This window comes from Oculina patagonica, chromosome 12, assembly GCF_052425735.1.
Source record: "Oculina patagonica isolate OP01 chromosome 12, crgOcupat, whole genome shotgun sequence".
Lineage (NCBI taxonomy): Eukaryota > Metazoa > Cnidaria > Anthozoa > Scleractinia > Oculinidae > Oculina > Oculina patagonica.
Window position 1 is genome coordinate 32,231,863 of NC_135769.1, and position 26,190 is coordinate 32,258,052.

Consider the following 26,190-nt stretch of genomic DNA (forward strand, 5'->3'; position numbering starts at 1 on the left):
ACTCGAAAGGTAGGAGGGACATGTCGCAGCGACAATCACGTGTGCAGACGCAAAGAAATGTAATGGAGACATGTTGCAGTTAAACGTCCCCAAAAAGTATCAGCGCACGTGTTGCTTCAACATGTCCCCGCGATCCCTTCGTGTATCAGCGCTTTAAAGCACAAACACGCCGAGTTCTGCAGGAGCTTTATAGTACAACAATGAGCCACTATGCTGATACATTGCGCGGGTTTTCTCCCCGGCAGAGGGTTATAACATATTTGTACCCCTTGGTTGTTGGTTAAAAGAAACTGAAACTATAATCCCGCACAAACCAGCTACCATAATCAAATCACAAAAGATTCATACTTCTGAAGAACGACTTTATTTACACTTTACAAGCGATGTTCATTTTTTTTTCTCCAAGTTACGTAAAACCTGGTACGAAGGTACATACATGTATACACATGCATATCTGTTGAGCTGAGACTAAGAAATAAGAATTGCTTTCGATATACATTTTAATAGGCTTTCATCAGTTGGCTGTCAGGGTAATAATTGTTGGTTTCACGGAGTTATGAAAAAGTTCGCGAAGCGTGCTGTGACCAATCACAGCAAACATACTTTTGTTTTAACCAATCAGGAGCACTACCAGAGCCTATCGTAAGTTGGTTTACGCGCGTTTTCCCGCGCTTGGCGCCGCCGGTTGCACGTTTTCACTTGAAGTTTTGATTGAGCTCTTTGCGTTGATTCAGTTGGATGTGATTGGCCAGATCGTTGGCTTTGGTTTAAAGCCCGGGCCAAACGAGAGTTGATGAGAGTTGACTCTCATGAGAGTTTACGTCAACTCTCATTGACTATCATCAACTCGGGCCAAACGAGAGAAAACTCCCATCGTCCCTTATGAAAAATTGGAACACGTTCAAAGACGATGAGAGCGCACGAGAGTCGATGAGAGTACACGAGAGTTCATGCCAAACGAGAGTGAGAGTTTGAACTCTCATCATCTTTCATCTTCGTTTGGCCCGGGCTTAACGACAGTGATTTGAAGCGGCTTTAATAAGTTCGACAAAGTTTGCTCAAGAAAAGGAACAAACTATACAATCACTCAAGAATAAATATTTACAATTTGTGTAGTATTTTAAACTAAGCGCATGAACAAGCTTTTTAATTCTCTGGCTTCAAATGTGACTGTGTTCTTCCCAGGATGCATTTTTTCTTCTTCTAAGGGCTGTTCTACCACTGCGGCGACACTTTTGCCATAAACTGCAAACATAAACACAAAGATTAAATTTTGTCCTTAAAACCGTACAAAGTTGCCACAGACATTAGTTTTCAAAAATCCCTGTCTTTTCCTTGATTAAAATTTCCCTGACCAAATAAATACAAAATGTCAGTTACAGTAGCGGCCTCCAGCCTCTGCTTCCAAAAAAATTACTGAGATCAAACTGATTGACATTTCTTCCAAACATCAATGAGGGTATTAAATCAGTGGTGTTATAATTTCAATTTTCCTGACTTTTCCTTAAAATTTCAATTTTCTCCTACTCAAAATAAAATTCCCTGACTTTTCCCTGACCCTCAAGAATTCAGTTTTATTTTCAATGACCATTTCTTGACCTTTGGTAACCCTGCCGTAGCAGTACGTAGATTCACAGCATAATCAATACGCAGCAAGACACTTACTCACGCACACTAATAAATTTCACTGTAGTTTGATGGCTGATTCTTGGCCACAGAGACGCTTACCTTCGCAGTGTTCCAAGAACTGAATAATGTCCTGGATGACACTATCCCGCAACATGATCATATGCTTGGCCTAGAAAGAATGATAATTTAAAAAAATGAAAACAAGACAAAAAGATAGAAGACGACAGTCGAGAGATCTTGCAAGACTAGCCAGAGCAAACATAGCTCTCTTCGCGCGTTTATGCTTCTTCCTTAATAGCCTGAATTTCAGCTGTCTTCTCTGGTCGCTTACTCCTGAGACGAGAATCTTCACTATTGAAGGAGGTGAGTTACGTGGAAGAAGAAGAAGAAGACTTTCTCGGAAATGAGCGACCATAGAAGTCGCCTGAAATTTAGGCTACTTCCCTAAGAGAAGTCTAGGATTCTGTTTCGACCACAAAAATTCCACACAAATGACGCAGCTCTATATACTGAAGTCCCGACCAGCCGCCATATTGAAAGCAGAGAAGACCCTGGAGACGAGGTTGTCCATGTAGTGTCCATGTAGTGTCTCTGATTGGTTGGCAGATGCGCGCGAAAATTCAAAACCGAGCAACAACCAATCAGAGACGCTACATGGCTCTCTGTAGAGCTTCGTCATCAGTATGGAATTTCTCGGGTCGAATTTCAGACGGCTCTCGAGGCGGGAACGAACTACGCGCGCAAAAAGAAAGCTTCGTTTACTCAGGCACGTAAGTGACAGCCTCTATTCCTTACCATGTTCTCCAGAAGCGACAAAAAGCATCTCTTAGCGTAAAACCATGTATCTGTTCCAAGCTGAAATGAAATATACAGGAAAATTAAACGATTGACATTTTTACACTTACACGAAAGAGAAGAACGTTAAAAAATCGAAAACTTGCAAAAAAGCAAGCACCTTTTTATTGTAAGGTTCCAAGCTCTTCATAATCCGGGAGATTCCAAATTCGTAGTTTCCCTTGGCACAATATAAGGTGCTAAAAAAGCAAGAAATATTGTTTAATTAATAAACAGACAAAGTCGTTAACCATTTTTTTGCACGATTTAAAAGAAATTGAGTTCTCTTTGATTCTAGGTAAGTCATTATTAAAACGCGTACAAACTACTGTAACCAATCATGGCGAAGCTGTCGTTTCCTCAGCCAATTAGCTCAAGCCACTTTTCCCGCGCTTTCCGGCTTACATACGCGCGAGACTTTCCTCTTCCCGCGACTCGCGCTCGTCGCGAGCACCACAAGACCGCCTGTTTGCAAGCTAACATAAAATATCAGTCTTTCAGTCATTCTATTTCAGTAAGGTATAACCTGCGATCAGGCGTTCTCTTCCTGGAATGATAAGTAGGGAGGGAGGGAATGATTTCAGGTTAAGTTAGGTACAGTTGGTCACCCCCTATGTTCATAGTCAAGAGAAAATAATTTTCTCTTGGTCATAGTCGATCGGTTAGTCCGCCTACCATTCAGAAAGTCAGTAAAATATCATTTAGTTTAAACAGTTACTTGATCATTTATGGTGGACAAAAAGAAGAAACTAACCCAATAACAAGGTTCACTATACAAAGATGATAAATCTTCTTATCTGGATCATCATAAGCCACTTGTTCCTGCAAAATGAAACACAGGACGTAAGAAAACTCAAAACTGATAAAATTTTCTAAAGTCCAATTCAAATGAGCACCACTGTATTCTCTTACCTCCTCTTTCTCAATTTTTCGCATTAATTCTTCCGCCTAAAAAAGAAAAAAGAAAATGTCTTTTAGTGAAAAAAAAAGCATTACACAGCACAAAGACATCGACCAAGATTTAAAAAGCCTCAAGAGACACTGACAGTAAAGGTCTTGGACACAACAGAATGACCCTGGCCAAGGCTAGAACCCAGATTGCTCGATCAGGAGTCCAGCGCAGGCTACCTCGTGATACAGCCAGGCCCACGTCAAAATCAAAGAGCTTTGTCCGAAGTTTAAAGATCAATGCAAATACAAACAAGCAACTAACCTCTTCGTTAGCGCTGGTCATGATGTATGACACACAAAGATTCGCCAACACTATAGCACTGACACTGAGAATCTGCAGATAACAACGCCAACAACGTTTTAGTAAGAATCAGTGAAACAGTTCCCTTGAACATCCTAAAGAATAATAGGTATCAAACACGGGGTCATGTTGAATGTCATTAAATTAACATTTGCTTCACTAAAATTTGATCCAAATCACATTGTTCCTATCCACGCAACTGTCTAAAAGATAAAAAGAGTTTAATTGCGGGAGAAAAGTTTCCGAAGTGTTTCCGATTCTTGTTATCGGCCAATAAGAAACAACCCGAGCACCCGAAAGTACTCCGAAAGTTGTTTCGTCATCATGATGCTATAAAAATACGTCATAAAAACGCTGCTGGTCGGCAATGATTCTATCTCGTCACCATTGTAAACCTGAAAACATAACTTGAAAAATGTTTTGCCAGGCACTTCTATTCTTCAAGTATTTCTCATGAATAAGAGAACACTTACATTGTCGTAATGTTTTTTAACTATCGGTTCGTAGAAACCAACGGCCTCTTTGTATTTATTTTCCTGAAAAGAAAAAAAGAGCTTCAACATTTACGGTATAAACAATGCGACATTAAATCCCATAATCATCATTCCACACAGTACCTTTCTTTTCTACATTTCTGGTTATCAGCCAGCAAAATATTTTAGTCTTACCTGCATGAACAGTACGTGAGCAACGTTCAGCTTCCAAACTTCATGTTCATTGCAGAACTCAACAGATTTTCTGAATATCTGCAAATAAAACACAGATATTTTAACAACGCACACTTACACACACATGTAATACAACACTGTCTGTTTCCATACACCACACCAATGTTTTTGTCTATAAAGAGGAGCTTTTTGCAGGACTTCTTTTAGCCAAAGAGGACGAACGATGGTTCATAATTTATAACAGTATTTTTTCTACATTTGTATACACTGTAATTATGAAGATCCCAGCACGTGACGTATTTTAGCCAATAAGAGCGCGCGGTATTTATATCTTACCTTTTCCACTTGTGCATAATTATCAAGATCCCAATAGATCTTAGCCTGAGACATCAACACAGGTATGTACCTACAAAAAATTATAACCACACTTCAGTTATATACAGAGCCTTCATAAATATCCCTCAAAAACAGTTTTACTGTCAATATTTCACAGTGAAGACAGAAATAGTGATAACAGAAACTCATCTCAACAAGAACCGAACACTGATATGCATTTCGTAAAGTGCACGTAAAGTTATAGAGCAGTTTTCAATTGAGCGTTGTAAAACCAAAATCCAAGTTTTCACTCTGGCCAATCGCAAAGGACACAGACAATCCAACTAACCAATCAACAATCAAAGTAGCGAGTCACGACAGGTTTTGCTTTTACTTCTGAATGGATGAGAAAGTGGCACGAGTTTTTGAACCAATCACTAAACATAGTAATCCGAAACCAAAGCAAACATGATTTATTTTTAACACCTTATTGAAAACTGCTCTATGTCAAGTTGATTAGCAGCCATCTTACGAAAACTAGGGACTCAATAAGTTCTTCAAGGGAATAACGACTTTTTCTAGCCATAACTTGGATCGTCACGCAACACTTTGGGAGAGGTGTTGCGTGACTAATAAAATTAAGGTTGCAAAAGGAGATTTCCACTGAAAGCAAAGACAAGAAGCATTGTCACACACCGTTCCAGTGCCTCATCATATTCATTGACAGCTTTCTTCACAGTGTCATCATCGTGGTTTTGTCTTGCCTCCTGAACCTACAAACAAATTATGTCATTGGGTTGCATGTTGAACTTGTTGTAAATATTAGACAATGATAGGAATTGTTCCCAATAAATTTCCCAACAGCTGAACACCAATCAATTATTGGAATCCATTTCTTAAGGTTTTCGTTGTCGCAACAGGGTTTTTTGAAGACTTTTAAGGTAACTGAACAACTTTGCAAACGCGAGCCCTATGTCAATTTTAAGTTTGACCATCAGTCACTCTCCTTTCCTAATGGGTTCCTGTCATTCGTTGAGTACTGTTCTTCAAAATAATCATTGTTGTCGGGTTTTCTGTGATCTAAGGATGTTTTTAGTTTCTCCGCATCGTGCTAAAACAATCATGGCAGTTTCCCTTTAAAATAGTTTGCAGGTGAAAGGTATACACTCCACATAACTATCACTCTATTACACAAATCACTTACCTGCTTGGTAAGTTTCCTCAAGGTTTCTGTCTGTTTTGTGGCCATATCATCTAACTTCCGATATGCCTGCAAAATTCATCATCATCATCAGTTGAAGTTCAAAGTCACGTAAATTGCAAATAGGACTATACAGTTTTACGTTTTTAACTTGTAATCACTAGAAAGAGCTACTGTGAGTCACGTCACATTGTTTCGGATTGGTCAAAAACATTATAAAAATTCAACTTAATTTACACACACACAAACAATAATTACACAAAAAGCGTTTTAACAATGGCTGCTCTTGTTTGGTGATGGATGAAGCTAACAAAAACTACAAAGCTCGTAAACGGTTCAATACAAACCTCCTCTGGAGACGTTTGTTGTGTGATCATAGCATCCAGGAAGTCATACATGTACTGTACAGAGACAAAAACAAATTGTTTACTAACAAACAAATCTTAGCTTGCATCAAGAGCGTAAAAATATATTACCTTATTATAGGAAATTAACACTTGTATTAATTAACGTGTTGGAAATTAACGCGACTTAAATTAACGCGAATTGAAGGAAAAATTACTTCCCAATAAAGGAAATTAACGCGAAAGAGAGGGTAATACTTCAAAATGAAGAAAATTAACGCGACGTACACAACTGGAACAAGTTTATTTCAACACTTGTAGGCGTATAATCTTAAACGCAAACAATGTTCATGGTATTTTTCCCACTTCGAGCGTTCTTCGCAGTATCAGTGAAAGTGGTAGAAGACCACCCTGATAAAATAATGATTTTTCCTTTGAGTCAAGAACGTCTGGACTGTAACGAGAAATTGGGGCCAAAATAATGGAAATTAAGGTCATGGAAATTAACGCTCCACTTAATTAACGGTGCGGAAACTAACGTTAACAAAAATTAACGCGACTTAAATTAACGCGAATTTTTGAAATTCGCGTTAATTTCATGACGCGTTAATTACCTATAATAAGGTATACCATGAGGGTCTGACGAATAGGGCAATTGCCAAAGCATTCTGAAATTCCCTTGAAGAGTTTAAAGCAACACATACTGCCAAACGTGGGCAATGAAAATTCATGTGAATGCTTCTGTTGATACTTCTACATGTCGTTATGGAAACCACAACAAAGAACAAGTCGTATGGGCCAGTTATTCACCTTGTGAGCAAGTTAAGACAGTAATAAACACAAGAACAAATTAACTTACTGGTGTGAGGTATTTATATGTCAGGTGAGCATTCTCAGCCAACACATCCGCAGCTAGATCAAAATACTTTAAAAGAAGCAAAAATAAGTAAATAACTCAGCAATAAAGCGAAAAATGCTGGAAAATAAATAAATAAAGCCGTAGAGCTTTTAAGACTTTTGAAACGTTCAAACGTTCAGTATTTCAGTCAGTGTCAGACCAGTTACAAAACTTAGTAATCTGCTGCGATTTTAACCAAGAAAATTACTTTGTGGAGTTGTGTGATACAAAATACTGTTTATAAGGGAGATTGTTGAGGGGGATCTACACAAATTGGTCGATTAACAGCCACATAAACTTATCTTTCAAATTTGACCACAGTGTCACTTTGTCCTACCTGGTACTTTGCATAAAGTAACAAGAGATTCCCGAACGTTTCTGCAAAAAGGATACATAGAAAACAATGATATATAAAAAAACCTTATTATAGGAATATAACGAAGCATTTTAACAATGCGAAAAAAATTTACCCGTAATAAAATTAATGTGGATTTAAAAAAAGCTCTGGTCAGATGCTTATGGTAAACGTGTTTGCATAAATAAAATTAACAAAAATTGACGTTCATAACATGTATCGTTAATTTCCTATAACAACGTACAATGCTTTTTAACTTTTCAACTTACATGCATTCTAGAGGTGAAAAGTACATGGAATACCGATTTTAGAATTTTAAAAATATCAAAAATACCGTTTCAGTACATATCAAGTACTGAAGATAAGAGTCCAGTAGGTTGCAGTTTGTACCAGTTAGAGAAACACTGTAAAAATCCAGATCAGAGATGATAGGAGACAATATAGATCTGCTCTTTAATTCAAGGCTTGAACTTCTCAAAGAGATTCACACTTACCTGGAGGGAATGGATTTTGCTGTAACAAAAACTGCAACTTCTCAAATCCCTGCAATGCGAGAAGGTAAAACTAGTGAGGCCCACAATGCACACATTTTTTATTACTTTATCTTATGGCTGTTTTTACTTATTTATTTTTGGTCACACTATTTTACAATGTCTCTGCTACATATAGACTGGTCTTAAAAAAGGCACAAAATCTCTAATATTTTAATATTAATGGATTAAAGTGCCAGGAAAATTGTAGTGTGTACCTATTAGTGGATGTCACTCATATTCTATTTCTGATTGTCTTCTTTATTGTTATAGTACTGTACCTGTGTTGGATTTGCCTCCATGTTCATCAGGGCTTGGTTATGCAAAGTTACTGGGTCAAGTTCCTGTGAGATGTTGAGGAGGTACAAGTTAAAGTTTACATTGTTTTTCTAGCCAAAGTTAATGTCAATACATAACGGGTAGTACATGCAGCTTTTGCGTGGTATTAACCTCATGAAGACAGCTTTTGTACGATGACCTAAGTAAGGCCTGTGAAGGACACCATTAGCTGTGGTCACAGTGTCAAACATCGTTGAAAAACTAAGCTCTTTTTTTCAAGCAAATGTGTTATTCTCAAAAGGCAGGAAACCATAGTGACTATCAGAGCTTATACATGTGTAAGCAATAGACATGATTCCTGTTGGCTGTTAGATTAATGCAACGAACAATAAAAATATTTGATTTTTACTTACCTCTTCAGCTCTTGGAGGCATATCTGTAAGAGCTTCCTGAGCAGAATCAACTGCAATTTAAAAAAATAATAAATACCAGTAAGTCGTTAGGTAATTTCAGAGAAGTTATACACCATAATCAAAGCTGTGCTCTTAGAATAATTGCAGGGTGCCCAAAGGCTCTTCTGTAAGAAATCTTGGGTGTCCAACTCTTAAAAACTTTCATAATAGCAAACTTGTACAAGTTGCCCAAAGGCAAAAGTCAGTCGCCTGTGGCACCTGGCCTAGAGTTCAGTTGTGATTAGCTCAGTTAGCTGGTAGAGCGCCGGACTGCTGTGCGGGAGGTCGTGGGTTCGAACCCCAGACCGGACCAACACTCAGGGTCTTAAAATAACTGAGGAGAATGTGCTGCCTTTGTAATTACATCTGCAAATGGTTAGACATTCTAGTCTTCTCGGAAAAGGACGATAAACCGTAGGTCCCGTCTCCTGTATCTTCAGTCTTGTAACAGGGGACGTTAAAGAACCCACACACTATTCGCAAAGAGTAGGGCACGAAGCTCCCGGTGTTGTGGTCTGGTGTGTAAAGCGCATTTGAGCGTATGGAAAATGCGCTATATAAATGCATTATCATTATCATTATAATTTTAATTTCAAGACAAAATGAAATATTTTTTCACATAGTTGCACTGCGGTAGAAATTGATTCTGATATTTATTTATAAGTTGTTGTGGATCTACTCAAACAACATTTGTATTTGCTTACAGTTCTTCAGCTGGTATTCAATCCCTGCTTTAAGGTTGAATGCTTCAATCAGTGCAGTTTCATGTAACACCTGTGAGTGAAAGAACAAAGCTCTATAAATAATGTGTATTTTTTTGTAATTTAACACAACTCTGCAATAATTACTATCTATAACAAGTAAATATACTCATGCATGACTAAATATAAACAACATACCTTGGTGTTGCCCACACTTCTGACCTCAATACCTTCTGTTGTCATTCCAACACTTAATTCTGAAATTCAAAACATTAAAAATTTTATTCAACAGATACACAGTTAGTATTAACAAGTATTATTATATGGCTACGATAGTACGCGCGCTCTGATTGGCTGCTGAGCGGGCATTATTTTCTTGTAATGACGGGGCATTATGAAAATTTTTCTCGGCTCGACGGTTTTTTGAGTTGTGAGTAAAAGCTACTAGTGAGGGGGCAAAAACAACAAAAAATGCCGACAAAATATAGCTATCTTTTCAATAACTGAAAGAAAAATATAAGCATACCGTCCGATACTTCTTTAGTATGAGCGACAAAGAGAGCCACAGAGAGCGAGAGCGAGAGCGAAAGCGAGTTTTACCTCCAGTGTTTTTTTCCTTGATTTTTTTTAATAGTGCTTAAAGGCCATATAATAAATAACTTATTAACCTCGTCCGTTCGGTCATTACAGGGGAATCTCAGACCTCGACCTTGATGTATTCAAGACCTCGGTCTGAGATTCCCCTGTAATGACCTCACTCTCGGTTAATAAGTAGTATATAATCTGCAAGTTTATTGTTTATTATGAGATGAATGTGTTTAAGTTAAACAAGATAATTCTCTTTTCAGAAATAATTATTAGACTTTAGCATGGCTGTGTCAAAAGAGTTATCATGGAGTCAATGTAGATGTACAAATGTCTGTAAATGTCAGAGCTCTGCACATGGTTTTTTATAGCTTTATAATAACATTAATAGTACTTATCTATTACTGTATTTTATTGGGCAAATTTCTTTATGCAAGATGTAAACAGTGATATCACACTACATAGAAAAGTCATGTTAACTTAATGACTGGTCTTGAAAAAATGCTGGGTCTCCAAAATGGAGTTGTAAATAGGCCCCTCGTGCTTAACAAGTTGTGGGTATATGGCAAGATTTGTCTACCAAAAATAATGAATTAAAACCCTTGCTTAAAAAACACCAGGCTCAAATAAACTACAGTAGTCAAATAAATGCCAGCTCCACCAGGCCAAGTTTGAAAATTACCGGTATAAATGCTGTGGATGTTTAATTGAGAAAATAACAGTAACCTTAGACAGTACGTAATGGAAAATGTTCCCAAAACGTATCTTCTCTAACCTGGGTGGTCTCTGATTCCTCTTTCAATAATATCAGCAATGTGCTTCAGTGCTGGTGCATACTGCTTCAAGCTGTAAAAACACAGCGCTATGTTGTAGGACAGATCTGAAAAAGGAATCAATGTCTTTTAAGTTGACAGAACTGAAAAAACAACAACACACCAACATATGAAAGACTGAAATAAGATGTAAATTTATCTAGTAAACACATCTGATCAGTAATTACTCACTTTACCCAAAAGTAAGCCTCTAGCCCACTGGAGACAGGTCCGGAGAAATATCCATTCCAGGGTGGCTACCCCCAGTACCACCTGATCTGTACTCCCCCCAGGGGGGCTCCCCCTCCTGGTTCCCACAATCCCTCGGGACTGTGGGATATGGGCCTCACCCCTGGAGGCAAGTCCGGAACATTTAACCCAGGGTGGCTACCCCCGGTACCACCTGATCTGTACTCCCCCAGGAGGGCCCCCTCCTGGGCCCCTAGACCCAAGTCACGCTTCCCTGGCACCCTTATTTTACCCACAACCATTGTGTCATTGTCATTTGTGTATTACTGTAGCAGCAACTCAACCAGCCCTTGAAAAGAGGATCATAAAATGTAACTTATTACTCAGTTGTTATTGTTTTGCTTTTATTAATTTTATCACTTGTTACCTGGTTGATATCCAAGAATATTCATTGCAGTCTGGAATTTCTGACAGGCCTCAGCATATCTCCCCTCCTACAAAAAGAATTGAAAATAGCATAGCAAGATGCGTTCATTATACTGAAACACAGTCAAACGCTAGCTTTTTTATTTTTGATCCAAGTGTCTCAGCTGATTTTGCCAGGACGTCAATAAGCCCAGACATGCCTTCAGACCCGAGGATGTCAGATAAAACTTTGTTCCCTCCAGTGTACTATCTATTTCTTGTAATAAGTTTATTATGTAACAAGCTAACAAATATTTTGCAGGTATAATTTTTTGCTACCTTGTAAAGAAGACATCCAAGATTGACTTCTGTATCAGGATCATCAGCAGGACACTGCTCCACCATACTCTACAAAAACAACAAACACATTTTACAGTAACTGTATTTGATAACGCACAAAAGCTAAACACTTTTCAATGATTCATATATAAGGTAATTTATTATTTACTGCACCTTGGCTCCCTGTAAATCCTCTTCTCCATATTTTATGGCAGCTTGGAGTTTCAGCACCTTAGAATTACAGGAGGAAATAGAAAATAGTGCTGTCATTTCAAAACACAAATGACTGTGCTTTAATGTCTACTATCCACGTTAAGATATGGATATTATATATGTTGTGGTTCAAATGTAACTTTGGTTTAAAATTTTTCAAACCAGTTTGATTTTCATTTCCCATTGTTTCAGATTATGTTAATGAATATGGGACAATGAAATATGAAAATCAAACTGGTTTAAAAAATTCAACCAAAGATAAATTTGAACCACAACATATATATCTTTTAAGTTGTTCTCCTGTACATAACAGGTTTGAAGTATTTTTATCCTTGTTTGTCCATTCTACATTTATCTTTTGTCGCTATAATTCTTATATCGGGGTACATTTTACTTTTGGGCTTATGAAACATGTTCGTCATAACCAGGATTTCGTTATGTCCAGGTTTGTTACATCGAGGTTCTGTTCCAAACATTTTACTGTAATTAATTTTTGGCCAAGCTGAGGAATATGGTTCGTTATTCCGAGGACTTTGTTGTAAAGAGGTTCCTTAAATTGAGGTTCCAGGCACGGCAGAGCCGGGGGGCTGGGGGGGGGGGGGCTTTAGCCCCCCCCCCCCAAATTTCCAAAAAAATAAAGACTTACTAAGAGAAAAGTCTTTTAAGCCCCCCCACTTCAAGTCACTAGTCAGCCCCCCACTTGGAAAATTGCTCCGCCGTCCCTGGGTGAAGCTGCTTAGCATAAGTTAAAGATTTCTAACCTTTGATTGGTATATAGGATTTTCAATCTGAAATGTTGCCTTCATTGCTTCTGGATACATGAATGCTTTGTACAAAGACTGCAGAGGAAATAATAAAATTATTTATTAATTTTTTATCAGAATTACTAAAAACAATTTATTAGTCAAGAATGTTCTTGCTGCCCGTTTAAAAAGTTTGACTTCATAAAAAAAATGTGGTCCATTCAAACAGTTCAACAAACACACTCAAACACTTTTAAATCACTGCTCTTTATCATCTACATGTACACATTAAGTTGAAGTTTGTGCATTGTTCAGTCATGTTTAGTTCATGTACTAAGCAACTGTACTAGAAGCAAATGTACTAGAAAAAGTTTAGCAAACCAGCAAACCTGAGCATAGGCCAACTTGTATTCATCAACTTCTGGATGTATCTGTGTTAGCTGTCCATAGCTAGAAAAACAAGATACATAACTATTATACAAACTTTAACTGCTGCAAACAAGTTTAACAGCTGCTTTCTATAAGAAAGGTCATACACAAAAGTTTCTCAGTACCCCCCTCTTTTTACACTGCAGCACTGCAGCAATGTTTAATCCCATCTTTCAAAACAGATGTTTTTTTTTCTTTGATTTTTTAATTTTGCTCTGGCTTATGAAACAATCCCTTCTCCATATGCTAGGGAGGGCATATAACATGACATAATTTTCAGATTTAGTCTTCATAGCCCTGGACTAAGTACTTACCAGTCAGCTGCTGCATCAAAGCTTTGAACCTGAAAATAGCAGTAACCTAAAAGCGAGAGCGCTGCTCTTGACTGAAACAAAAAAAGACAAAACGATCATTTAACACATTGATTAATGGTACAGTCATCAGTGACTAAGCTAGTGAAGTCAGTAGCTATCAGAGTCTACTTACAGAACTAAGCAATAAAACTAAATAAATTATCCCCAATGGCAAATGATTAATATTATTATGTACCTTAGAATGATTTTCCAGCTCCTGTGATAGGATTTGAATAGCTTCATGGAACTTCTGATTCTTGATCTGTGAGATAATACAATATGATTTCAAGCAGAGTAAATCTTTTTGGATATAAATTCATTTCTTTTTTACCAACATCAGGGCTTGGAATAACCTGAACACCAAGTCACTCTCAAATTTTGCTTGCCTACATGATGGTTGCACGCTTGTCTTACCGGTAGTTTACTTTTCAGTATGATTTAGTTAGCAGATGACTTGCAAGCCAGGACCATTTCCCACTGGGCAAGTTAGAATGAAAAGCAAACATCAAACTAATACTTAAAATTAGCAGTGAAAATCCTAGATCAGCTGTATTCTGCCTCATAGCTACTTGCCCAAAATTTTAAGGTTGGCGTATTTTGAAGTGGTCAGGTGTGTTCCAGTTAAGCAGATTCATGTACTCTTCACTCCTCTCCACACTTCGTATTGCTGCAAATATCTTTTTTTCATCCACAAACACTGCACGCACCTCCCCTTCCCCCTACCAACCCCAACCCCCTTCATCCCTCCTAACAATATCACAAGCATATACACAATGAAAATGCTTCTTAACCAAACGCTTGCTGCATTCTAGGATCGATAACTCAGATACAATTAAAAAAAATTCATTTTGCGACTGATTTATTGCAGGATTTTTTGGTTTTAGCACGATGTTTACAGAGTTCATTTTGTTCCCGAGCAACCGATGTCAACAATAGGCAATCATTTTAACACGATAAGTTTAACGTAAAAATCACTTACCATTGCATAAACTGTTGTTGTATATTCTCCCTCTTTGACTTGCACACCCGCCATCACGAAAATCAAGCGTAAAAATGGAAGAAATGTTCGTAAAATTTTAACCCATGAACACAAAATATTGGAGAAAAATATTGTCGAGATCCCGGATAACAGACTTGTAACTAGGTCCCAGTACCTCGCCAAGGTACATGGAAGGCCTGGCAAATTTTGTTTCTAGTTCATTCTTTTAATTAATTTGATTGTCACTTCGTCCCGCTCGCACCGGCTTGCAGCTGTGATAAACTTCATTCAGGTAATGTAAGAATTCTATTTTGCTGTGTTTCTACATTTCTCTTCTTCGATTTATGTAATTGCTCGAAACAAGTTCTTGAGTTGGTGACCCAGGGCTAAAAATTCTCGATCGTGTGCAGCAGTTTCAGATTTCAAGCCCAGAGTGTCTAAGCTACCTACTTCGAATTGATTCCTACGTGTATAGTAGTGATAGAACGAATTAGTTGCGGGCCATTGGCGATTCTTGTTTTTAGACAAAGCGCTTTGAGACCTGAAAGTTATCTTTTTGTTAATTTTTTTGCGTTCAACTCCCGCAAGTAAGCCATCAATTTAAGCTTACGTTCTTGTTCTTTTTAGGAAAGATTTTATCTTTGTTGGATTATTTTACACACTTTGACTCGTCGGCAGACAAATCCTAGTGAGAGGTTATACATAAATTAGTTATCTTATGGGTGGGTAAACAAATATTTGGGATATGGACTGATGAAATCACATTACTAAACCGTTAATCTCTGAACTTTTTTGCTGTAACTTTATATAGGTGACTGGATTTTGTTTTCATTTTGTACTAAAAGTCTATAACCTCAAGTTTTGAATTATTTATCACTTGAAAATGCTTTGTTGAATCAGTTCACTGCAATTAACGCAAGAGCAGAAATAAATAGATTAGTGAAATTTAAGAAAAAACTTATTCAAACATGCTATATTTTCAATCTCAGTTAACTCAATTATTTTACAAAATAAATTTTAAATTACCAGATTCAATTAAAATTATGTATTTTACTGTAAAATAGACTCTGTCAGGATTTTGGTAGCCATTTCAAAATGCATTGTTTCTATGAGAATCCAATTTTGCATGTATTTTCTTTATAGGAAATAATTTCCCAGCAGTTTACACAAACCCTGCAGTCATAAAAAAATCTATAAAACCTGAACTGGATTTATGTTCACCAAAAGTATCAAAATATTGGACAGTAAAACTGGAGGCAAATAACAGTTATTGTGAAAACTTTGTTATCATTATTTTTTTAAGCTAAACACAATATATAATTATTATAACTTTTGATACAGATTTATAGATAAATATAAAATAGTAGATATACTATTTAGTAAAAATGAAATATATTTATTTACAAATCTCCATAGAAATTCACAGTAAGGTAGTGACTGAACAAATTCAGGCAGGCAGAGAAAGCACTATATCAAACAATATTTATACTGACACCAAAAAAAAAAATTCTTTGGTAACAAACAGAAAAATAGTGCCTACAAATATATTAACTGAAAGCGACCCTTGGCTTTTTTTTTAACTGAGAAACAATCTACTGTAAGTTTATTGCAAACTCTATACTCTAAATGAAAATCCACATAAATCAGAACCTGTTTGACCTGATAAATGTCATTTTTAACTCATTAGTTCTACCAGCCAATTGAAATAAGCCAAGTTTAAAATATGGAAAAACTAATGAGAGAAAACTGATTGAATTGTTTTATACAAGATTGAGATGTGAAGGAGCTGCTGCTTCTTGGGAACATTCAAGTCAAATATAATTATATCTAAATTTTGTCAATTCCTTTTCAGTTTTAAAAATGGACATTTTACTAAGAATTGCAATGGCTCTGGCACTTTGTCTTCCTATATCTGGTAACATACCAATGCCACCTGATATGGCACAAGGTTTGTAAAACTGCAATCTCCGTAGTTTATATATATTTTCCATTTAAATTTTTCAAACCAGTTCGAATTTTATTTTATTTATATTTTTTAGTTTGTGTTTATAATAAATTTAAGACAAAAGAAGATAAACTCGTACTGTTTTTTTTTACATATAATACATGGTGAAAGATTTGTATAAGAAATAAGGCAGCCTGTTTATTGTTTCTCTCAAGAAATGTTTTGCTTTGAATTTATACTTTTTTCGGAAATTTTAGAACTTTTAATTTTCTGCGAGAGTTGTAGTACTGTTTTGAAAGGTACACTTTATACATAGAGCTATTATTTTAATACATTAAATTATTCTGTGTCTTTCTTTTTAGGGCTTTACTGTGCATGTTGTGTTAGTGTGGTGAAAGGTAAAATATCACATTTTACTTTTATGTAGTCACTCGTTCTATGGATAATTTTGGTTCTTTGTACTGATCAAGACAGTATAAGTTTGTCTTTTTTATATTTCTGTCTTTTTGTGTATGGATTTGCTCCATATTTGCAATTGTTGTAAAGTTTTCTTAACAAAGATAATGATTCAGTCAGATATGTCTTAAAATAATAGAAAACAGTCTATTACAGTCTTATACCTACCAGGTTATTAGAGCCATTCCCTAGTTTGTCTTTTCAATGCAATGCCTCCCCTCCCTCTTCTCTCCATGTCAAGTAACCAGCTGTATTTACAGTATACCGGTATTATTTTTTGCTTTAGAACTAGACAAGTTATTAGCCAAGAAAACCTCAGATCCGAGGGAGCTCCAAGTGGTCGAGGCTATGGAGGACATTTGCCAGTCAACATATTATAGAACATATGATTTTTCACCGCCAACTAATGTTAAAGTTTGCAAATTTATAATGGGTGAGTTATCAGTCATTGCACTTATTAAAAGTTTGTAAATTGATTAGTGTGAACAATTCGCCCACTAAAGAGGGTACTTGCATGAAAATCGAAGGGGTATTGCCCGTGTCAGACTTGCATTCCATCCAAAGAGGAAAACTCCTAGTCACCGTCATGGGACTGAAATCAGGGATAAACTTTGATCAAAACGTAGACTGGATTGTTTTAATGATGATTTATGGCAATTTAAGAGCCAATCCTCAGGATGGGCCAACATTTGAACTTATTATTGCATAGATATTTGAAATCTCTAATTTTCTACAAGTCTGCTATATTAGACATTCTCTTCAATGGGAGATTGCTGTTAAGGAGCCAATCAAACAGGTAGCCAAATGGTTTTGCTTGACTCGATGTTCATAGTTTATGAGGTCAGCTTTGTCTGGGTCTCTCATGATGTGTTCTTGAGCAAGATAGGAACTGTAAAAGCTCCAAAGCCCCCTTTCTCCAATAAGCCCCCTCTCTATTAAGCCCAGCTCAAAAGGTCTTTAAAACGAATGAGCCCCCTCTCCTACCCCCCACCCTACCCCCCGCCCTGGTTTTATGGCAACTTTTGTGAGGGCCCTTTCCATTTGGCTGTATGTTAAAGTGAGTATCAGCAAATAATTCAGTGTAGGGTCAACCTGGAAATGCTCAATGCTGTGGAGGACGATGGATGATGGACTTGTAAGCATCCCATATAGGGAGGAGTAGCAATACTTATTAGGCGTAAATCTGGAAACATCATCACATCTGCTGTTTGGGGTGACAAGGGGTGGGTCTTTTAATGCATGTGTTCCCAGCCCTTCCTCACTGTGCTCTCATTCATAGTACAACATTCAACCATAATCTGTGTTCTGCTTGTTTACACAGAGAAATATGATGAAGACTTAGAAGAGTTATTGATTAAGAAGGTAAAGGATACAGAACAGGAGGTTTGCTACAAACTGACCAGAGCATGTGAAGGTGTGGATAGGAGTGTCAAAGCAAAAGAGCCATTTGAGTACAGCTTCAACAACCAGAAACAAGAAATCAAAACAGAACCAGTGCCTCCAAAGGAAGATGATGGTATCCAGCGCATGAATGTGGATATAAATGATCCTGGTGCAGCAGAGAGGCTGGCAGAACAGATTAAATCCCAGCTGGGACAACAGCAGATGGGCGGCGGAGATGAGGATGATGATGACGAGGAGGAGGAGGAAGAGGAGGAGGAGGAAGGTGAAGGTGCAGGGGAGGAAGATGGCGCCGGAGAAGAAGATGATACACAATCTTTTAAGGAGAAAACTGAACTGTAGTCTAACATAACAAATTATTAGCTTGAGCAAACACAGCTTTTTCTTCGATTGTCGCACTTCGACCTGAAAAATTCCATTCTGATGACGTAGCTCTACGGTGATTGGCTGTTGCCTGGTTTTAAATTTCGCACACAAGTAATAACCAATCAGAGACACTGTACGGATCTCTGACGTCATCAGAATGGAATTTTTCACTCGAATCTGAGACGTCTTCAAAGAGAGGCGGCCGTTTGCCACAAATATACAAATATTTAGAATTGTTTTCAGTCATTTTAAAAATACAATGTCAAGTACCATGAAGTCTTTATTAACTGTATTTTTATAGCAGTTGCAAATTGGGCTTGAATAAATGTTTCCTTTACAAAAGTTGCAGATTGTTGCCTTCTCTCCTTCGTAACTTACGACAACTACCGTATTTACTCGAATAAGCGCCGCGGCGCTTATTTAATTTTTCGCGCGTCAAGTGCGGCGCTTATTTAAAATTTGGTCGCCAAAGAGAATCTTATATTTTACAGTAATTGGAAATAGCATCTTTTGGTTGTCAGTATTCGTCTCTTGCTGAAGAGAAAGGTGGCGCTACGTACTACGTATTGTAAGAATATTGGATAGAAAAACTAATGGGCGAGCGGTGAACTGCAAAACATCGCTTTTGCTGGAAAGACATGTCAAAGTATGTTTTAGAGTTGTTGTTTCTTTAAGGTAAACGGAATTCACCAAACAAGCGCCGCATCGGGACTGCGGCGCTTATTCGGGGGCGGCGCTTATTAATTTTTTTGGCCTAAATGCGGCGCTTATTCGGGGGCGGCGCTTATTCGAGTAAATACGGTATGATGCAGAATAAACCTTAATACTTTTTTTAAAAACTTTTAAGGGTGGACAGTGACAAGGCAAAAATTCGCCAGATCGCAGGCCAATTGAAGATACGCAAATATAATGCCTGACGCTTTGACAATAGGTTGAACAGGTACAACGAACTGCTAAATGTAGTCGATTTAAATTTAATACATATCGTCAACATTACACGTTAGTTGAAACTCGATTAATTAAATTTTTTCTTCATTTGAAGTTTATTTTACTACTTTTCAGCTCGAAATAATTTCCAGCAGTCGCAGATGTTTTAAAAACTACACTGAGGACACAGAGCGTACGTGTCTGAATTTCATTCCTCATTATGCAGATTAGAAGAGCGGATTAGCCCACGTAAACTTTGCTCAGGTGAATAAAAGACCCCATTAGCCATCCGCACGCTTCTAAACCAAAAAACCTAATTCCTGCCACGAATTTTTATTCTAGTTTTGTTTATAAAGGTGATGTCGGCAAAGAGCGGATACAAGAATTGTTAATTGTTACCGCTGTCAGTTGCAATGTCGGTAATTGTTTAGGGACGGACCATTATTTTCTTGGAGGGGGGGATGAAAAATTTTCCTCTGCAAACTTTTTTTTTTTTAGTTTATGCACCTCTGCAAACCTTTTTTTTCCAAATTCTTACTATTTTTTGTTATACATATCGTTTTTGCAAACAATTTATTTTGTCTTTCCAGGCCCTGCAAACAATTTTTTTCAATATTTTTCATTCCCCCCCCCCCCCCCCTCCAAAAAAATAATGGTCCGTCCCTTAGTGTGGGTTGGGTTATTGTTATGGCAATGCCAAATTTTGTTTTTAAAATTCTAGAAATTATAATCTATTTTGACCAGCAGATGTTTCCGTCTGGCCTTTGAACTCGTCAGTTGAAAGGGAAACGAAAGATCAATGCCGAAGGTCATAGGTTCAATTTTTCGCAGCGATATCAAAACCTCTCTCGTGTGGTGTCATTTCCATACTTAACGGCTCGCTCAATTGCACTTTACCATTTAGACAGATAGATAAAACTTAATTTTGACACGAAATTTAACTCTTCTGTCAGTCTTTTACAATATGCAACTGGTGAGCAAAATAATGTTTCCTTTTTTTCAGTCCGTGGCGTGCCTGTAATCTACCATGTCTATTCCTCCTTTTTTGCGGGACTTAGTTTTTGCGATTTTCGCGATTGCAAAAAAATGCGGAAAAAGCGAGATAAAGTTCCCGCGAAAATTAATGACGCAAAATTTAAAATCCTGCTGTTGCAACCATTTACACGATTAACAATGTTCACGCTCTCTTTTTACCGAAACGTACAGTAAGAAAACACATCGCAAATGCTGAGCTGACAAGGTATGCAAACGTTGTCCGTTGTCGCCAGCGAACATACCAACCTGAAGGGAAACGAAAAACAGTTTGAGTTAGCGGGGTTTTTTGAGTTAACCAAGTAAAAATGACTGAAAAGTGGGTCCAAGGGAAATAGAAGTAAGTTTGAGTTAGCAGGGTTGTTCGAGTTATCCGAGTTTGAGTTACATGGGTTCTACTGTACCTCCAACTTAAATCACCAATATTGTCCACTATACAATACATTTTTGAAAAATACTGCATTATATGGCATTATACAGCAATGAAGATATAAAAGAACAAGCGAATTGTAAAGAGTGCCCCTAGTTAGCACTCAAAGTACTGTGTCAAAAGCATTCTGCAATCGGAAATCATGTAGAATACAGAACTACTTAAGCTGGAAGAATGATTCTGTCCTGTTTTATTCAGCAACATAAGTAGGGGTGTCGAATGGTAAATGCGAGACTTTGCGAGACAGCGAGACTGATATCTTTTCTGCGAGCCCGAGACCTTTTTAGCCTTGCAAAAGAAATCGAGACTGCGAGAAGGCGTAAAAGAAAAATTCGAGACGACGAGACTCCTGAAATTTGGCTAAAATTTTGCGAGACACGCAGTTTTTGATCTTTCAATTTGTTATCATTTGTTGCTATAGCAATATTATAAAGAGTTATGCTAAATTCAAGGAAATGATCTATTTTTAGTACATGATAAAGACTGAAGCCGGAGGGCAAATGACAATGCCATTCAGATCAAGAGTGATTTATTGCCGGTCAAATATTTTCTTGCACGTATTATATTAGACCGGGTAAAGTTTCTACAGCTCTCATTTAATCATTAAATCGTGTAATAAATCTCTTTTTATTCAAGCTTACCACCTTGTGTTCGCGCTCGGCGCTTTTTACCGCTAAATCGTCTGTACTGCAAACTGGAAAAGTATTGTTCAGTACCAGACCCTCACCATCGCAGACATTATACCAGTACGGTCCTTGCACTTGCGGGCAAACAAACGAAAAACTAGTTATTCCTACGCCTATAGATGACGCTTTTGTTTTCCTTTTTGTTTGCTTTTTTGTCTTTTAACAGAGGATAATTTAATAGATGTAGGTTTACGCGTTTCGCTGTTGAGTTTCTGACATGTAAATTTGAACTACACATACATTGACTGAAACTGCAATAAGTTTAAAACTAGCGATGTTAAAATTGATATATCTACAGACTTAACTCGACTATGTTTGTTTTTCAGCCTTGATGGGAACCAAAACCACATGCATTGCTTGTTATTTCAGGATAAAACTAAGTCTGATTAAATTATTTAAAATTAACCCTATTTGCAAATCAAACCATCTGTGCATTTTAATAAAAAAAAACTGAGCGAATTGAGTTCAGGAAAATCGTTTAGCACTTAGCAAAGCAATATCTTTAATGCATTTTAATCTTTAAAATTTCCTTTATTATATTATATAACTTAATTTTCGGTTTAAAGTATTCAACAGTAAGGCCGCGAAACTGATAAAGTGATAAAGCTCCAACAAAGCTTTCGACTATATGAACAATGGGTCAACGTTGCACATAAATTTGCAATCGATTGCCTAACTATCGGCGGGTTGTTTACAATTCATAACACACGATGGTTCGAAGAAAGTTCAAATCCATATTCCAATGAAGTAAAATAAACAAAAATCGAATGTAGGAAAACAGACTTCTGTATATACATGTTAACGATGCGAGAACATCAATAACTACTCTTTTAAAATAGATCGTACACAACAGATTTCGCGGAATTAAGCCGCAGAATCTGAAGGCTCCATACTTAACCATTGTCAGTTAATGCTGTCCGCTCAGGCTAAATTTAACAACTTCTCAATAACAACCAGATTGTCAAAATTTTGTCCATTTTTATGAGAAAGACCTCTGCTTCCCTCTCCGCGACTTGCTTGCCTATAGTCAAAGAATAGTACATTTCTGCTTCTCCGCAAAGGGATTTTCTCGTCTTTCGGGTGGGTGAATAAGAGGATCTCTTGTGCCATTTTGTGTACAATACTCCTTCAACCTGAATGGAATAATCAAAGAAAATAATTTCAATCACTATATCGCCGCTACCGTACAAGCGGTGAATTTTAACCGACTTTATCTGGATTAACCCAGAGCGCGGTACGACATTTTGGGAGCGCGATTTAAACGCGCCGAATGAATTTAAGGCCCCCTGAAATTTTAAAGCACATCTAATAAATTTACGCTTCAGTTCATAAAGATTTTAACATCTTGTAGTTTTAGTTTATATGAGGAAAACTCGCAGTTTTAAGCGGAAACGCGATTCATGTGTAAACGGCTTTGTTTATGGTTTGAATACGGTTTGTGGGATTCTAGTTCAAACTTATATCGATTCGCGGTCCATGTTTGTCTTTATACCGTATAGGGAAATCAGGGAATTGCCCTTAAAATTAACTGATTTCTGTAACAACAGATCTACAGTTTCGATTAAATCTCCGAGCTACTGTGATTTTCGTTGAACCATTTTTTTTTCGATAGAAAAGATTACAGCCGCTTTCGCTTGGTTGCGTTGAAGCCATTTAAAAAACCGCCCATAAATCGCTTATTCCTATAAAACACAACACTTAGCAAACAGTCCAAGTCGCTTAAAATTCAAATCTAGCTGCAGATATTCTAAGCGCGGAAAAACTGACGTTTTTCGGCGTAAATTCGCTCGGAAGAGACTCCTCGATTTGCAGTGAATTGTGTGTCTCCCACATTAATAATCGCTGCATGTTATAAACCTACAAGTTTACACGTTTAAATGACAAGATCGCCGCGGACTTACTCGTTACTGCATATAGAAACAGGCAGTCTTGAAATTCGCAACTGATCCCTCAAGCTTTCAACAGTTTTAAGCATCTGTGCTCTGTCCATATTTCAACTGGAAAGCCGACTTTAGACCTTACTGAAGCTCTCCTTTCGTTTCAAGCTTCCGAATTACTTACACGGTCGCTCTCTGTTATCCCTTTATTGGCGAGAATGATCATGCAAAGGTTTTAGTTTGAAGTAAATTCATTGGACGGCGGGAACAAAGTCAACGAAAGTGAGCAATTAACATGAAAAATGGACCAATCACAGACACGAACAAGCACAGCCGAATGGTAATATTAAACTACAGGTGGAAAGATCTTAAGCCGCTGCAGTTAACCCCAGTGAAAAAGCTTCAAAATATATTGCCATTTTCTAACAATTGTTTCAAGCTAAAATCTATTCGATAGCAATTTTTTTTCTTCGCATTTTAAGCAGCAACCGTTTAACGAAAAACATTTCTCGAGTCTACTGTTTAAGGTTTATATTTAATCAGTCTGTTTGCCTCCTTTTTAGGAAGGTTTTGAGAATCTAGCTTCTCGAGCGTTTCCGGTTTATTTGGTTTTGGTGTCAAAAAGATAATACTCTTCCTAAAGATGTATAAATATATGTAAATCCATCATTTTTATTTCCTGATGTAACGACGGTATGTTTGTAACTTGTCGTACATAGTCTTTAAAATTATTTTGTTCCCTTTTAACCATGTACCCGAAATAATTGATTCGGCTTTTTAAACGTAGCTAAATATCGCTATTTTTTAATTGAATCAACGCTAAGGGCAAAGAGAAAAAAACAAGAATAAATCTGGTTACAACCCAAACATCAACGCATTTTAATAAATTTAAGAGGCAGTTTTTTCGGGCTTTTCAGTAAAGTGCTGTTAGTGTAATGAGACCGGCGCATTTCACCGTTTGAAATACACGGGAAAATACTCATAACTCGATCATTATTGCTAGCGAGTTTTCTAGCTGTATGTGATTTAGGTTTCTCAGTGTGTCCAGCGGTTTTAAAGATTACTTTTGTAAGCCATTAACGGTTCTCAAAACACTGCTGATGTAAAATGTGACAAATATATGAACGGTAACTAGTAAAAAGAAAAGAAAAGAGAAAAAATCCTTCTTTGTTTTCAAGTTGTTTTTTGTCATCTGTACAACTGCTAAAAAGATGGTTGATAATATAAAAAAACAGTTATAACGTTTCTCGCGTCACTGACGTCCGAGATAAATAATAAAAAATAACACTGGCGACAGCTCAATGTTTTCGATTGCCATTTAATTAGACTCGATTATTTTATGTCACAAGCGGAGTGAATAAACTGTTGACAAATCTGCGGGCTTCTGTAACAGAATACCGCGTTATGTCGATAAAAGTTTTCAAGCTTCGCGATCATTTTTACCAGGAAAACTATCCCGTAAAGCAAGAGGAGATTATCTCCTTGAGAAAATAAACTTCACTTGTACATGTTGACGGTAGTTCTGGTTTTGTAGCAGGTGTATTTCTGGTCAAAGTCGTAACATGTAAATTGTAATTTAGGTAAAACTATCACCGTCATAAGACCACGGAAATTGCAAGTACAACTACCAATAAATAAGTAAAAACTGCAATTATCCAACATAAATCAAACTTAATTTTGTTGATTTGATCAATACAACTTTTCATTCACAACAAAATCAGTGTTATTTAGGGTAAAAACGAGACTGTAACATATGAATAATAAATTCTATTTTTGCTCGGGTTGTCAATCATTTGATCAAAACCACTCGAAATCACTGCAGGTTAGTTTCAAAAGGTTCATTTTCAATTCTTGCTTCACGTTTTTATTATTATTGTTTTTTTTTTTTAATTTCGTCCCAGCTAAGACAGCTAACCTTCAATCAGGCAATATAAAAAGATTTACTCTATCTTTACTTGGATGCGCGAAAACGCCAGAGGACGGGACGGGAAAAATTTGGCCTTAATCCAGGAATACTTTTTCCTCGCATTGTTTAGCAGTGTTCCGTTTCAGAAATATTATTTCTTCTCGATCAGTATTTGTAATAAACAGTTTATCTTTTTACATTAAATTATTCACCCAAGTAACTTTTGCCCTTGCCGTTCCACGAACAAACTAGACTCACAGGGTCACAGCGCGGAAGATTTTATAACTAAAAAAAAAATGATGATGCCTTCTCTATGCGATTAATTCATTGGAAAAAGTAAACAAATGAATTAATCCTTAGAGACAGTATTTCAGCTATTTTACGACATATTTTCTGGTATATTTACCAAGAATGTTTTTACGACCTTATTCAAGTTCCAGAAAAGGATAAAAGATTACAGTGTAAACACCAAATCACAGCAAAATACGTAACTAGCGAAGCGCGGGAAATGCTCGTAGCTAAATAAGTCGATTTCCGGTTTAATTTACATTAGCTAGGTCCTCTAGATCTATTGCCCTCTTGTTCTACTTACTTCTGTTGATGATAACGGGATTTCATAATATACGTCTTACGCATGTGCTGAGAAGTTAGCGTGTTCC

The 26,190-nt window shown here is 37.0% G+C and overlaps 3 protein-coding genes across 4 annotated transcripts; 1 reads left to right on the forward strand and 2 right to left on the reverse strand.

The window, feature by feature from the left end:
• Positions 1 to 348: 348 nt before the first annotated feature.
• On the reverse strand, positions 349 to 14,720 carry LOC144633189 (intraflagellar transport protein 70A-like). Its single transcript, XM_078491999.1, has 29 exons — positions 14,506 to 14,720; positions 13,723 to 13,788; positions 13,488 to 13,558; positions 13,134 to 13,194; positions 12,763 to 12,840; positions 11,963 to 12,019; positions 11,789 to 11,857; positions 11,472 to 11,538; positions 10,819 to 10,923; positions 9,657 to 9,715; positions 9,462 to 9,531; positions 8,719 to 8,768; positions 8,308 to 8,370; positions 7,991 to 8,039; positions 7,479 to 7,519; positions 7,103 to 7,168; positions 6,247 to 6,300; positions 5,903 to 5,968; positions 5,395 to 5,471; positions 4,720 to 4,789; positions 4,384 to 4,461; positions 4,189 to 4,251; positions 3,677 to 3,748; positions 3,376 to 3,411; positions 3,218 to 3,285; positions 2,585 to 2,663; positions 2,425 to 2,484; positions 1,729 to 1,798; positions 349 to 1,245 (listed from the first exon to the last, which is right to left on the reverse strand). Exons 1-29 carry the CDS (start codon positions 14,557 to 14,559, stop codon positions 1,121 to 1,123), a joined length of 1,944 nt encoding a protein of 647 aa, XP_078348125.1. The 5' UTR covers positions 14,560 to 14,720; the 3' UTR covers positions 349 to 1,120.
• On the forward strand, positions 14,705 to 19,019 carry LOC144633214 (uncharacterized). Of its 2 annotated transcripts, XM_078492039.1 has the most exons (6): positions 14,726 to 14,797; positions 15,133 to 15,200; positions 16,358 to 16,453; positions 16,813 to 16,848; positions 17,193 to 17,339; positions 18,228 to 19,019. In XM_078492039.1, exons 3-6 carry the CDS (start codon positions 16,366 to 16,368, stop codon positions 18,647 to 18,649), a joined length of 693 nt encoding a protein of 230 aa, XP_078348165.1. In that variant the 5' UTR covers positions 14,726 to 14,797; positions 15,133 to 15,200; positions 16,358 to 16,365; the 3' UTR covers positions 18,650 to 19,019. The 2 variants fall into 2 exon arrangements, with proteins under 2 accessions (XP_078348164.1, XP_078348165.1); XM_078492038.1 differs by lacking the exon at positions 15,133 to 15,200 and having other exon boundaries at positions 14,705 to 14,797.
• Positions 19,020 to 21,670: 2,651 nt separating this feature from the next.
• LOC144633230 (guanine nucleotide-binding protein subunit gamma-e-like) lies at positions 21,671 to 23,851 on the reverse strand. The gene is made up of 2 exons (XM_078492056.1): positions 23,650 to 23,851; positions 21,671 to 22,881 (listed from the first exon to the last, which is right to left on the reverse strand). Exons 1-2 carry the CDS (start codon positions 23,736 to 23,738, stop codon positions 22,776 to 22,778), a joined length of 195 nt encoding a protein of 64 aa, XP_078348182.1. The 5' UTR covers positions 23,739 to 23,851; the 3' UTR covers positions 21,671 to 22,775.
• Positions 23,852 to 26,190: the final 2,339 nt, after the last annotated feature.

Coding starts and splice junctions, on each gene's coding strand:
- LOC144633214 (XM_078492038.1), top strand. CDS start 16,366: ATGGACATTTTACTAAGAATTGCAATGGCTCTGGCACTTTGTCTTCCT. Junction 16,454..16,812: donor GCCACCTGATATGGCACAAG/GTTTGTAAAACT, acceptor CTTTCTTTTTAG/GGCTTTACTGTGCATGTTGT. Junction 16,849..17,192: donor TTGTGTTAGTGTGGTGAAAG/GTAAAATATCAC, acceptor TTTTTGCTTTAG/AACTAGACAAGTTATTAGCC.
- LOC144633230 (XM_078492056.1), bottom strand. CDS start 23,738: ATGGACAGAGCACAGATGCTTAAAACTGTTGAAAGCTTGAGGGATCAG. Junction 22,882..23,649: donor GTTTCTATATGCAGTAACGA/GTAAGTCCGCGG, acceptor TATTCCATTCAG/GTTGAAGGAGTATTGTACAC.
- LOC144633189 (XM_078491999.1), bottom strand. CDS start 14,559: ATGGCGGGTGTGCAAGTCAAAGAGGGAGAATATACAACAACAGTTTAT. Junction 8,040..8,307: donor TGGAGGCAAATCCAACACAG/GTACAGTACTAT, acceptor CTCGCATTGCAG/GGATTTGAGAAGTTGCAGTT. Junction 6,301..7,102: donor CATATAAATACCTCACACCA/GTAAGTTAATTT, acceptor GTCTCTGTACAG/TACATGTATGACTTCCTGGA.